We start from the raw sequence: 13986 nt of genomic DNA on the forward strand, positions 1-13986 counted from the left end.
AAATTTTGGTCAATGACATGAGACAAAGTATATGTGAACTGCTGTATGAAAAGTGAATTTACTCTGTAAATCTTCACCCAAATCCTAAAAAAAAAAAAAAAAAAAGACAATGTCTGAAATGAAAAACACACGGGATGGGATTAATGGCATATTAGACATCACAGAAGAAAAGATTGTGAATTAAAAGACATAATAAAACTATTTGAAATGAAACACAGAGGGAAAAGACTTTCAAAAAATGAACACAGAACTAGTGAACTGTGAAGGAACCTCAAATAACCTAATGTGTGTAACTGGAGTCCCCAAAGAAGTAAGGAGGAAAGGGGAAAAAATCTGAGGAAATAACAGCTAAAAAAAAATCCAAACTTTATGAAAATTATACCCTACAGATCCAAGAAGTTCAATTAACTCTAAGCATAAAAAATACAAAAACACCACCAAGGCACACCATAATCAGACTGCTTATAGCCAGTGACAATGGAAAGTCTTAAAAAAGTAGCCAGAGAGAAGTAAGACACTCTACATACAGAGGAACAAAGATAAGGATGACAGCTAACTTTCTTCAGAAACGATGAGAGCAAAGCAACAGTGAAGAATGAAGAAATTTGGGGAAAAAAAAAAAAATCAACGTAGAATTCTGTAATAAACCTGATGTCATCAAGTCACTTCTGGGTTATAGTGAGTGATCTAGTGAAATATGCTTATATCCAGTGAAGTCTATACCCAATGAAAATATCTTTCAAAAAAAATAAAGACTTTTTTTTAGACACACAAAAGCAGAAAGAATTCATCACCAGCTGTCATACTGTAAGAAACATCAAAGGAAATCCTCAGTCATGAAGAAAATGGTAACAGATACACAAAAGGATATATACAATCATTTTCCTTTACTATTTAAATCTCTCTAAAAAATAACTATTTAAACAAAAATAATAAAATTATAGTGATACAGCATAGAGTTTATAATATATGCAGAAGTAAAATGTATGAAAATAGAGCAAAGGCTGGGGGGGTAAAAAGGAACTACCGTAAAATTCTTATACTATATATGAAGTGGTGTAATACTGCTTGTAGGCCGACTGATAGATTATAGCATACACCATAAAGCAACCACTAAACTTACAAAACAAAAAAGAGTGAACAAGGGACAAATGGAATTTTTTTAAAGCAAAATGTTAGATTTAAACCCAATCATAGCAATAACCATATTAAACGACAATGGTCTGAACACCCCAACGAATAGGCAGAACTTGTCAGATTGGATGAAGCAGGACCCAACTATATGCCGCCTTTAAGAAACCCACTTTAGAGGACATCAAGCTCAATTGGCATAACATACTACACAAAACATTGTTCCACCTCCTACTGTGGCGAGTAGTCACTGGGATCTTAAAAGCTTGCAAGCTGCCATCTAGATGCAATGATGGGTCTCTTCTCGTCCAGAGCCAAAAATTCATGGAAACGAGTCCTAGAGATTGGTACACCATCTGATCTGCAGCCTATATGACTATGAGACCCGAAGAAATAAATGGTGCTCAGCTACTACCGTCAACCACTTGGAAGAGGATCTTTGTAGGAGATCCTGGATAGACAGGGGGAACAATATGGAACAAAACTCAAAATCATTTTGAAAAAAAAAAAAAAAGCGGGAACAGGTTTGCTGGCCTGAGGGAACCTGGTGGAACCACTGAGACTATGGCCCCTAGCTGCCCTTCCGGTCTGGAATTGAACGCACACCTGTGGCTTCCAGCCAAACATATCAGTTGAGCATTTATCTGAGGTAGATACACTCCTTGGAGAGAATAAGCATGAGAGAAAAAAGGGCTGCTCAGGCACAGGGAGACTCCTCAGGGGGTAGGAGTGCATGGAGAGATGGACACAGGGAAGAGGTAACTATCAGGAGGAAGTGGGAGGGGAGATGTTGCATTATGCTAAATTGTGGCCAATGTCATGAGACAAAGTGTATGTGAACTGCTGTATGGAAAGTGTATTTGCACTGTAAATTTTCACCCAAATCACGATAAAAAAAAAAACCCACTTTAGATATAAAGACATAAATAGGTAGAAAGCCTCCTTGAGAAAACAACAAATCCAACTTTAGTTAGAAAACCTGTGAATAATTTACTTATTAGACATTGCCCATTCCCATGGCTTGTCAAAGAAGGAATCCCCTCAAAGGCCAGAGAGTAAAACAAAGCAGTCAATTTTATATATGATGCTTCCTGCACTACTAATCACCTTCTAAGAACAGTAATGGAGGGAAAATGAGATTTCAAAAACTTCAAAGTTGCTAAAATCTGTAACAGGCAATTCAAATTGGCCAAATGAATCTGAGGGGTACAAACAGGAAGACTGGAAGCATCCTTATGGTTAGGGGCAGCCCCATGAGTTTGATTGCACCTGCTCCCCGATCTGAGACAATATGGAGTGACAGCACTAACACTGCTTCCTGTTATCAAGCTCTTACAGATTATTGCCATAGACTGAATTGTGGGCCCCCCAAAATATGTGTCAACTTGGCTGGGCCATGATTCTCAGTGGTCTGTCAGTTATGCAGTGAAATAATTTGACAGTTATGTATTGATACAAACATCCCCCATGGTGTGATCCAATGTAATCAGCCAAGTAGCTGTAAGGGAATTAGGGTGGGATGCAACACCCTGACTCAGGTCACAGCCCTGATCTCATGTAAGGGGAGTTTACTTGGGGTGTGGCTTGCATCACTTTTTATCTTACAAAAGATATAGAGACAGAGAATTGAACACAGAGAGAGGGACCTGATTACCACCAAGAAAGAAGAGCCAGGAGCAATGCACGTCCTTTGGATCCAGGGTCCCTGTGCTGAGAACCTCCTAGACTCAGGGCAAGATTGACGCCAAGCCACACGAAGATCTCCGAAGAATGTCAGGCCCACAGATGTTAAAAGGAGATAACTTTCCTCCAGAGCTGACAGAGACAGAGAGCCTTCCTCTAGAGCCAGCGTTAATTCAGACTTCTTGCCTCATAAACTTTGAGAAAATAAATTTCTGTTTGTTAAAGCCATGCACTTGTGGTATTTCTGTTATAGCAACATGAAAGAACTAAGACAGTGATCTTTATTGTTATCACTCCTAAGTGGGCCTCCCTATGATTAATTCAATCCTTTGTACCTGAGGTCCACTTTTAAAAAAAGGAAGAAATAAAGAAGGAAGGAAGGAGAGAGAGAAGAAAATGAACGGAGACAGGAAGAAAGAACACCTTAAGTAATATTAATAATTGAAAAAAAAAGCAACCATGTAGCTAAAGAGCTTAACCCAAATCATGATTCCTGCATATTAGAAACATGTATTATCCCTAACTCTGCTCTTAGCTCAAGGAGGAGAGGAAGGTAGCCTGTCTGTCAGCCTGAGCCCAACCACAGCACCTCAGACACCAGTGCATTCCTGGAGCAGTCCCTGCCTACCTCTTCCCACCCCTATTTCAGCCACAGCCTGTCTGGGCCAGGCTCATCTGGAGTACCAGCAAGGTCGTTTTAAGATAAGCCAGTCCTATCAGCCCACAGTGTGCTCACTGGCCATGAAAACTTATCTAAGATCTATAGAGCACACTATGGCACGCTGATGGCAGGTATAAGAAGGACGATGAGGGTCTTGGTTTATAGTGCAAGCATGCAGGTGAAGAACAGGTTTTCTTAATTCTATCTCCTATTGCTCAGGAGGAAGATTTACCACGCCTTTGGCGTGTGCTGCCTCTCGGTGCTCCTCCTGCATGCACAGGCAGCTGACCAGGTCGATCAGAAGCCACTCCCACACCAGCAGCCACTCCTCTCTGCTTAGAAAAGTAATTTATCTGTGTGTTCAATGTAAACTCACCAGCAATATGAGCTTCCCATTATAAATGGAACGAAGGAAGAACACTACTGTGGACATTTCACTGTGTCTTTGTCTATTACTTACAGGTAGAAAACACCTAATGTGTAGTACTAATGGCTAGGTTCTAGGAGGCCTGAGGAGCAGGCAGCCTCTATCTAAAAGTCAGAAGGCAACAACCCACACCATTAACTCTTGTTACATGAACAGTGCTCTAGAAGTAAACATTCCTGGTTGCTTCCATCGGTAGCTACGTAAGGTTTATGCATGCGTCAACTTCCTACAGTCCTCCTTCTGAAGGTGAGCACTCTGGCCACTCTAAACTCAACGCTGAGTGTCTGCCAATCTGAGTGCTGCCTATGTTTTGCTACAACTGTGACTACTGCTTTACTGTGCCCCAGGCTGGCACCAGTCATCTTGATCTAAGCTGTAGCCGAACCCTTGGTGAGACTGGGCTCAGAAGCTAGCCCAGGCTACACCACAGGTGCCTCTCAAGAACACAAGCCGCGCCTCCACCTGTTGGTGATGTACTCCACGTAGGCAAGGGCATCCTCGAGGCGGCGCTTCTTCGTGCACAGGATGATGCGGTTGAAGTTGGCGTAAATCACTGACGACCCCAGGCGCTTGAACTCGGCGATGAGCCTGGGAAACAAGTTCAGAATAGGTGGTCAAGAAGCTACAGAGCATCAGAAGAAGCCAGAAATCATGAGAAGAAGCCACAGGGCATCACAGGATGGCAGAGCTTCAGAGGAAGCCGCGGCACATCAGAAGAAGCTACGAGAAAAACCTTCTGTAACCCTGAGCACAAAGCCCTTCCGACAGACTTGGAGCCTAGAAGCAGTACAGAACACTGATAGAGCTGACCGTGCAAAAGAACACATTCTGCGTGCTACAAGCAAAGCCAACAGGTATCAAAGACTGAGGGAAAAAAGTTATCATTCATGCCACAGAAAAATGCATACTTTTTATACAGAGAAAACTAATACAAATAAGAGAAAAACCAACAAAACCACAGAAAGATGGGCAGAGAACAAGAAGAGAAAGTTCTCTGAGGTGGTACTACTCAACCATCAGGTTGGCAATAAACCCTTAGTGCTGGCTGAAACAGACAAGCTGCACAACTTCCATGGGGCTGTTGGCAATGCGTACTTAATTATCATTTACTTACATACTTACAGTATCTATCCAACCCACAACAGCTCTAATTCTGGGAATTTACTCTATAGATATATTTGCATGGCCTTACACACAAGGTTGTTCCTTGCTAAGTTATTTGTAATAGTGTAAGGCTAGAAACAGCCTAAACCTTCATCAGTATGATATACCCACACAGTATCTATCCACTATATCTCGGTGCTACAGGACGAATTAAAACAGCCAGGGGGCAAAACAATTAATGTGCACAAAAGGGGCAAAGGGCCCCTGCACTCAGCTGGCGTTCTCTGTAAGGACAAACACACATGCAAGCACACGTGCACATATGCAGCTGCAATGGAAGCTCAGGGCCACCAGGTCTTTCTGATGCTGTACCTTCACCCAGAAGTAGACTGTTTATCCAGAAGCAGATGGCCACTGCTCTGGCATCTAGAACTGAGTAACCAGCGTGCCTGGCGAGAGCGGCCGGCAGACTTGGGGACCGTTGGAGAAGACCGCAGAGTGACTCCTGCCACCCCCCGCCCCAGAGCACTGCCCCAACTCACTGCAGGAACAGCTTTTTCATCATGCTGTGCAGCGTGCGGTGCAGGGCAGGGTCGTGGAGCAGGGAGGACGGGGACCGCAGCCACCGGTAGAAGTGCATCACCTGGTTGTCGGCATAGACATTGTGGTACTGCATGATCTCCTTCACCCAGCCCACCACCATACTCTTCAGGATCCTAGAAGAAATGTGAAGGTGGTACCCAACTACCCATAGCTGGCACCGCAGGCCCCAATGGGCTTCTAGTCACACTGGCCCAACCCTGTACCTGTGCCTTCTCCTGTCCCACAATTTCACCCCTGGTGATGCTACTGGTTCTTTCTGCTCACGTTTCTGAATTTAGGCCCAGACCTCCTGACCCAACTGCACTCGCCCATCACTGTGACCCTGCTAAGTGCTCAGTGCCAGGACGGAGACAGGGACACACAGCGCCCTGGACACACCCATAACTCAAGGCAGCATGTGTGGGGACCCCAGATGGGGACCAGCTCACTGCCAGGGCCAGAGACAGGCCTGCAGGGCCTTCCTGCTCCAGTAAAGGATCATAGCCTCAAGGCAGCATGTTCCTCATGGTCCATCTGAGGACCGTCACAAACCCAACAATCAAGCCACTTTCCTAAGACAACTAATGTCTATGGCACCCTGACTCCCTTCAGGCCTAAACCACCTACTGACTATGAACAGTCCACCCCAGGCCACATACCACATTTGTCTGGTTTCTGCATCTCTTCCCATCAAATTCTTTTCCCTTCTCTCAGATGAAAACAGCAGCATATAATGGTCCCACAATATGGCTGCTGGGAGCACCCAGACTTGTCCTCAAACCCCAACTCCCACGAGCAGGAAGATGCTCTTATCCCCAACATGGGCAAGTATGTACCTGCCCCTCATGAGACTACGGAAGACAAAGCACATGGAGAGGCAACATGTTCCCAGCACCGCACATACCCCAGCATCGTGGATCACCCAGCTGCCTGCAGTGCTGCCCAGCACTGCAGTCCCTGCTCCTGTCACTGCTCACCATGCCTTCACCAGTTCTCCCACACTCAGCGGCTGACCAAGGTGCATACCAGCATCCCCACTGCAGATTCCAACTCGGCACACCCAGTCCCACCCAAAAGGAAGCATAGTTTAGAAAGGTCCCTCTGAGATACTTGGCCAGAAGGGGGCTCAGGGCGACATGTGCCGGCAGTGAGTGGGGCTAACCAGGACAAGGAGTCTTGGCGCTCTCATCCCTGGTTCAGCCAACAAGACAGTGGACAGACCAGCGCCACTGGCTTCAGTTTCCGTTTTTCTTCCTTTGGAAAAAGGCCAAAGGAACAAAAAGAAGTGGCAGGTGTCCCTCGACAGGGACCGCATTGCACTGGCACCATAAGTACCTGAAAGTGCTAGAGCAGAGGGCTGTCTCATCATAGCTGGCAGGCATGGAGGCACCCTGGTTGCCAGTGATCATGTCCTCCAGGGAGGCCTGAGGGATCACGTCGAAGCTGATGCCCACACTGGAGGCTCCCTCCATGTCGTTGACACGGTGCGACTGGAGGACAGTGTTGACAGCAAGGTTCTGGATGTCCAGCTCCACGCACACTGCACACAAAGCCTGTCCACTCAAGTCCACTGACTTGTGGCACCCACCCTGCCTCCACCTCAGTCAACCCCTCAGCACAACTGAGCTCTGGACTCCACAGTGTCACTCAGCCCAGGGTTTCGAGGGGCCCCCTTGGCGAGCCTGCTTACCCGTGGAGTAGCAGCCCGAGCTGTTGATCTCCACTGTGGTGTGGTCATTGAACTCCATGACCAGACGGCTGTCATCGGCCTCCTTGCCACCAAGGTCAGGCCGGGACGTGGGAGACAGCCAGAGGAGGTGGCTATGGCGCTGCAGGTGTCGGGCAAAGAAGAGGTCGGAGCCAAAAGTAGATATGTCCTCCGGGAGATTCCCAACAGGAATGTGGAAATACCTATGCAGAGGCAGAGCCAGGCCAGGGTCATGAGATGCCCACCTGCCAGAGATGGACAAGCTGCCTGCTGGCCAGCCCACTCAACAACCAGAGTTTGCAACGCTTACCTGCTCATCTCAAAGGCCTGGGACAGGTAGGTGTCCAGATGAAGATAGTGCCGGATCATATGTCGTGCCCCATGCCGCTGCCAGTCCAGGACCGCATAGCTGACCTTATCAGCCACCCGCACCGGCACCAGGGGGAACTCCTCCAGCACAGGGACTTCACCTACCAGCCTCCTCAACTCCCAGTTGGACTGCACGGCAACCAGGGTGGGCCCACGGCGCTCCTCCTGGTTGAGGAAGAGGGTAGGGAGGGGAGAGTATGTTGACACATGGCCTGGGGAAAATAAGCCACTTAGAGCAAAGGGGAGAGGTTGCTGTGTGGTGGGGTGGGGCGGTGGGGGGGGGGCAGGGAACCTCACTTTATAGGCAAGCAGGAGGCGTTGGATGGCTCTGCAGATGGTCTTTGAGTCGGTCTCTGCTCGAACCTCAAAGGTGTGTTTGGGGGGAGGCAGAAAGTCGGGGCCCACCTGCCCCAGCAGGAGCCCATGCTCCGAGGAGTACATGGCACTGAGGCTTGGCATCTGGTTGCTGCGTACCTGGCCCGCAGTGTAGCCAGGACACCAGTTAGAGGTGGGTGCTGCACCTGGGCCACCCACACAGAGCCCCAAGACTCAACAGCATGCTCGCACTTGGGCCTGCCCAGAAAGCATCTTCCCTCTGCCCAAGTACACCCCCCGACTCACTGTGTCCAGCACGAACACGGACGCCCTGCGCTGTGTGGGGATGAAGACCCCAAAGAGGGCCTTGTGGCCCTGCATGTGGTGATACAGGTAGAGATGGCGGATGCTCCCTGCAGAGGAACATGCTGTGACCTTGGGTCTGCAGAAGGCAGCGCTGGGCAACAAGGTGGCCAGCACGGTCCCTACCTGGCTCCAAATAGTTGAACTGGGCCAGAGAACGCATCTCCAGGTGCTCAAGGGCAAAGGTCTCCGCTTCCCAGCCAGAGAGGTGCTTCACCAGGTGCTTGTTAACCACACACACACAGCCAAGCTGCATAAGGGCTCGGAATAGCAACGGCACCTTGGGAGGGACAGACAGACAGGCAAGAGCTAGGGCCATGGACACAGCTCGCTCAGCCATGGGACCGACCTTTTTAATGGGCTACTTTCTCAGGTCTGTTCTTGTTAACCACACACATACAGCCAAGCTGCATGAGGGCTCGGAACAGCAACAGCACCTTGGGAAGGACAGACAGACAGGCGAGAGCTAGGGCCACGGACACAGCTTGCTCAGCCACAGGACCAACCTTTTCAATGGGCTACTTCTCAGGTCTGGGAAGTATGGAAATTCACTCAGCCTGTAGGGTGGGTCCACCTACCCTGTGTGGCTTCCTTCACGTCATAGCCCCTCTGGGACCCCCACCATCTCACATGCCCCACAGGGGCCTCCTTTATGCCACAGTCACTCCAGGACCTGAGTGGGTCCATGACTCCGTCATCACACCTGCCCTTCATGCCATAGCCCCTCTGGGACCCCCGCCATCCCACCTGTTCTGTGTGGTTTCCTTCATGCTGTAGCCCCTCCGGGACCCCCGCCATCCCACCTGTCTTGTGTGGGTCTCCTTCATGCTGTAGCCCCACTGGGACCTGAGCTAGAGGACCCTACCTGAGTCTCATAGACACCCTCAATGTCTGGTGCTGACAGCTCCATGTTGATCTCATTGATGTGTTCCTGGTACATGTCCTCAGGCACAGAGTACTCATAGAGGTTGTGGACCACGCTGGCACGAGGGAGCACGCGGTTCACCTGGGGACATGCGTGTGAGGACCCCGAATGTGCTTCAATGTTTCCACATACCCAATCCATGGCTGGCAGACTGCCAAAGGGACCCAAATGTCTACCCTTCTCTCCCCAGAAATCCCACTAAAAAAAGGCATTTAAAAACAGGAAAAGTGGGGCTGGGGGTGGGGAATGAAAATCCTGAGGAGGGTAGACTCATTCAGAGGTATTTAGATGAGCTCAAATTGGTGGGAAACTGGCTATGTAATCCAAGGGGCCCCATACACCCTCTCCATACAACAAAGGTAAATGGCCAGTTTCTGAAACAGATCTGCAGAAAATCCTCCAAACCCTCGTGTCTGGGGCTGGGCAAGGCACTGGCCCCATGCTAAGCACCTCACAGATATCCTGTCTACTGATTCTCACGCAGACGTGGTGAGGCACTGGAGACAGAACCTCAGGCGCCTTGCTCAGGGCACAACCTCACTCCGTCTGTCTTCCCACTCTTTACCGGGCCCTGTAGGGACAGCCACAGGGCCTTGCCACTCCAGGCTGCCCATACCTTGCGGTACGTGGGCCCTTCCTCTGCTTTCGCCACCTGCTGGTTCACATAGAACACACGTGGGATGCTCAGCCTGATGCAGTGCAGGTCGCTGCCAATGACGGCCCACAGCCGGAACAGGCCAGGCTGGCTAGTCTCGCTGATCTGAGACAGAGCACAGAGGGCCCTCCTGTCACAGGTATGCTGAGCACTGTGGACAGGGGCACAGCACAGCCCCAGCACACAGTCCACTATGGGGACAGGACCTCACAGGTATGCCCTTTCTCCTCCCGAAACAGAACAGCTCAATATCCAGATTCCCAGAATCGTGAGGTAGGTGGGGTACCCTCACACCACTGCTGCACCTGCACTATCTGCCATGGGAGATCCAGGATGCTGCGGGCAGTTCTTCGCAAGAAACTCCCTAGGCCTGTGGCAGGCCCCTCACGGAGCACCCCGGGCCTCGGGACGCCTTCAGCCCCCTCCAGACACCGCCTCTTCCTGCGTGCAAGGCGCTGCCGGGCCTGTAGCTGCCATTTCTTCTTGTGGAAGCGGAGCCACACCAGCCACTCTTCCTGGGAGGGGCGAGAGAGCACTGAGTGCATATGCTGAGATGGCAAACACCCCCAGGCAGGAGGGGTGAGAGGACACGCTGAGACAGAAAACCACCCCCAGCAGGCAGCTTTCCAAACCAGCTCTGCTGGGGCTGGCTTGGCTCCCTGCACTGCAGAGGCCCTGATGCTCAGCGGGTCCCAGGCAGGCCAGCCTCTGAGGTACCCTACCTGGGTGGTGCCAAGCACAGGGGGCTGTCCCAAGATCTCCCGCCAGGGCACTGTCAGCTCCAGCTCCTGGGACTCCTCCTGGCTCTCCCAAAGGACCCGCTTCCTTTTAGTGACAATGGGAACTGCCATGTGTGGAGGCTTCCTGATGCCTAAGTCTTCCATGTCAGGAGGGCCAGGGCTCTGGCTGCCATCTGGAGCCTGGTTCATCACAACCTACAAATGACCAACAGATCTCACAACCACCACCGACTCTCATCTCTGCAAAGCCCACTTCTAGAACTGTACTTTAAGCACATAAACCGACCTTCACATACAGACATGCACACATGGGATGAAAGAGTTACACACAAATGTGTCAGCATACAGACTCTTAGAGAGGGCGTAAAAGAGTTACGCAGACGTGTGCATATACGGACTCTTATACAGGGCGTAAAAGAGTTACATAGACGTGTGCGTGTACAGACTCTTATTCAGGGCATAGAAGAGTCACACACATACAGACTCTTACACAGGGGACTAGAGTTACACGCAGACATGTATGCAAACAGACTCTTACGCAGGGATAACAGTTACACGCAGACATGTGCCTACAGGCTCTTATGCAGGGGACTAGAGAGTTACACACAGACATGTGTGCGTACAGACTCTTCCACAGTGCGTAGAAGAGTTACATACAGATGTGCACACATACAGACTCTTCCACAGGGATAAAAGAGTTACACACAGATGTGTGTGTGAATAAACTCTTACACACGGGATTACAGTCACACACAGATGTGTGTGCATACGGACTCTTACACGGGATTAAAGAGTTACATACAGACATGTGTGCATATAGTCTTACACAAGAGGTAAAAGAGTTACACGCAGACATGTTTACGTACATAGACTCTTAATCATTAATAGTGCAGACAGAGAAGTGTGGACAATAATGTCACCCACCCAAGTTCCTGCCACCAAGATGAAGCCAAAGTTTACATTTTATCATTATCTGCTACAATTAACCAAACCAAACCCACTGCCATTGTATATAACGTTGCAAAACACAGCTGAACCCCATTTTTAACCCTTCCTTGTTCCCTCTTTCCCTCCAAAAGGTAACCATTACTGTGAGAGCAGCACCTATTGTTCCCCATACGTTATACCGTTACTACTTATCCAGGAGGCCCTAGGTAGCACAAATGGTTAAGTGCTAGACTACTGGCCAGGAGTGGCAGCTTGAATCCACCCAGAGGTGCCTCGGAAGACAGGCCTGGCGATCTGTTCCCAAAAGGTCCCAGCCTTGAAAACCCTCCGGAGTTCTACTCTCCACACGGGGTGAGCCTGAGTCAGAAGCAACCCGACGGCAACTAACAGCAAGTACTTCTCCCCAGATCCATGCCACTGCTCCAGTTTTATCTAAGTAGCACCAGGCTTTACTGCATAAGCAACCCACTCTCCCTAGTGGTATGTGCTAGGCTAGGCTCTCGCTCACATCTGGACCTGTTTCTGAGCACGCTCAGTTCCACAGGTCTACTGTGTCACCTCAGGAGGACTTAAATGAGCCTGATTACCTGGAAAGGGAAATATCTGTCCTGAAGCTCTCAGTTTGTATTGGTTATTCCTTACTCTTAATAAGAACTTTATGGTAAGCCTGTCAAATTTCACCTGGAGAAAATTTTGGGAAGGTGTTTATTGTAATTACATTGATTTTATGGGTTAATTTGGGCACATTGCCATATTTAATATTGAGCCCTTCACTCATGAACACCTCAACACTTCATTACACCTCAACATATAGAAAATGAAAATCCTCACAAGTGGACCAATAAGCAGCATCATGGTAAATGGAGAAAAGATTGATGTTGTAAAGATTTCATATTGCTTGTTTCTACAATCAACACCCATGGAAACAGCAGTCAAGAAATCAGATGTTGTACTGCACTGGGCAAATCTATTGCAAAAGACCTCTTTCAAGTGCTGAAGAGCAAAGATGTCTCTTTGAAGACTGAGGTACACCTAACCCACCCATGGTTAAAATACCAATGGTATTTTCAGTCATCTCATATGCATGTGAAAGCTGGACAATGAATAAGGAAGACCAAAGAAGAGTTGATGCTTTTGAGTTATGGTATTGTCGATGAGTACTGAAAGTACCGTGGACTGCCAGGAAAACAAGCAAATCTGTCCTGGAAGAAGGGCAGTCAGAATGCTCCTTAGAAGGAAGAACGGCCAGACTTCATCTCACCTACTTTGGTCCTGTTGTCAGAAGGGATCATCCCCTTCAGAAGGATGCCATGCTTGGTAAAGTGGAGGGTCAGTGAAAAAGGGGAAGGCCCTCAACAAGATGGACTGACACAGTGGCTGCGACGACGGGCTCAAGCATACCAAGGATTGTGAGGCTGGCACAGGACTGGGCAGTGCTTTGTTCTGTTGTACATCATGGGATCGCTGTGAGTCAGAGCCAACCCGACAGCACCTAACAACACCAACATTTATGAATGTAGTATAACTCCCACTTACTTAGGTGCCTTTTTAGATGCTTAAAAAATTGAGCACTTATGATGGAACCCCTGAGACTATGCCCCTCGCTGCCCTTCAGGTCTGGAACTGAACCCCCTCCTGTGGCTTCCAGCCAAACAAAAGATAGGCATACGAGCTGAACATTTACACTAGGTAGATACACTTCTTGGAGAGAATAATCATGGGAGAATAGAAGAGTTGTGTATGCACAGGGAGACAGCTCAGGGGCAGGAGTGCATAGAAGGAAGGACACAGGGAAGAGGTAACTATGGGGAGGAAGTGGGAGGGGAGCTGCTGCATTGTGGGAAACTTCAGTCAATGTCATGAGAGAAAGTGTACATGAGCTGGTATATGGAAAGTGAATTTACTCTGTAAACTTTCACCCAAATCACAAAAAAAAAAAAAAAAAAGTCAAGCACTTAACCATGTACACTAGGCAAAGGCTCCATTTTACGTATGTCCAGAAAGTTGTATAATTTTTCCATAAGTCTTTATTTTGTAACTGTTGATTTATTCTTTGGAACATTATTTGCTTTTAAAATACTTTCTAATTGTCTCTAACGTATGAAAAAGCTAGAAGTTTTTATATATTGGTCCTGTCTTGCTGCTGTCATGTTAGTTCAAACAATTTCTAGTTTCTTTACATTTTCTGTGTCAATTATCACATCGTCCACAGATGATAAGTTTTATGCCTTTTTTAATCCTTAGACTTTTAACTTCCTTTTGTCTAACTATAATGCCTGTTGTTGTTGTGTGCCATCGAGTCGGCCCCAACTCATAGTGACCCCTCCTTGGGTTTCCGAGGCAGTATCACTACGGAAGTAGGATTGCCCAACCTT

General features: G+C 48.5%; 1 protein-coding gene across 1 annotated transcript in view; it reads right to left on the reverse strand.

The window, feature by feature from the left end:
* The window catches only part of POLE (DNA polymerase epsilon, catalytic subunit), a 67267-nt gene that overhangs the window by 28010 nt on the left and 25271 nt on the right, over positions 1-13986 (reverse strand). Inside the window, exons 28-39 of the mRNA XM_007955060.1 lie at positions 10646-10858; positions 10229-10438; positions 9885-10028; positions 9209-9349; positions 8470-8623; positions 8287-8393; positions 7963-8139; positions 7607-7830; positions 7279-7499; positions 6924-7128; positions 5549-5722; positions 4365-4490 (exon numbers count right to left, since the gene is read on the reverse strand). Of these exons, the coding sequence (XP_007953251.1) occupies positions 4365-4490; positions 5549-5722; positions 6924-7128; positions 7279-7499; positions 7607-7830; positions 7963-8139; positions 8287-8393; positions 8470-8623; positions 9209-9349; positions 9885-10028; positions 10229-10438; positions 10646-10858 (2096 nt within the window). The remainder of the gene's footprint in view (positions 1-4364; positions 4491-5548; positions 5723-6923; positions 7129-7278; positions 7500-7606; positions 7831-7962; positions 8140-8286; positions 8394-8469; positions 8624-9208; positions 9350-9884; positions 10029-10228; positions 10439-10645; positions 10859-13986) is intronic.

The sequence above is a fragment of the Orycteropus afer genome, unplaced genomic scaffold (assembly GCF_000298275.1).
Source record: "Orycteropus afer afer isolate SDZICR_OR568_19922 unplaced genomic scaffold, OryAfe1.0 scaffold00489, whole genome shotgun sequence".
NCBI lineage: Eukaryota > Metazoa > Chordata > Mammalia > Tubulidentata > Orycteropodidae > Orycteropus > Orycteropus afer.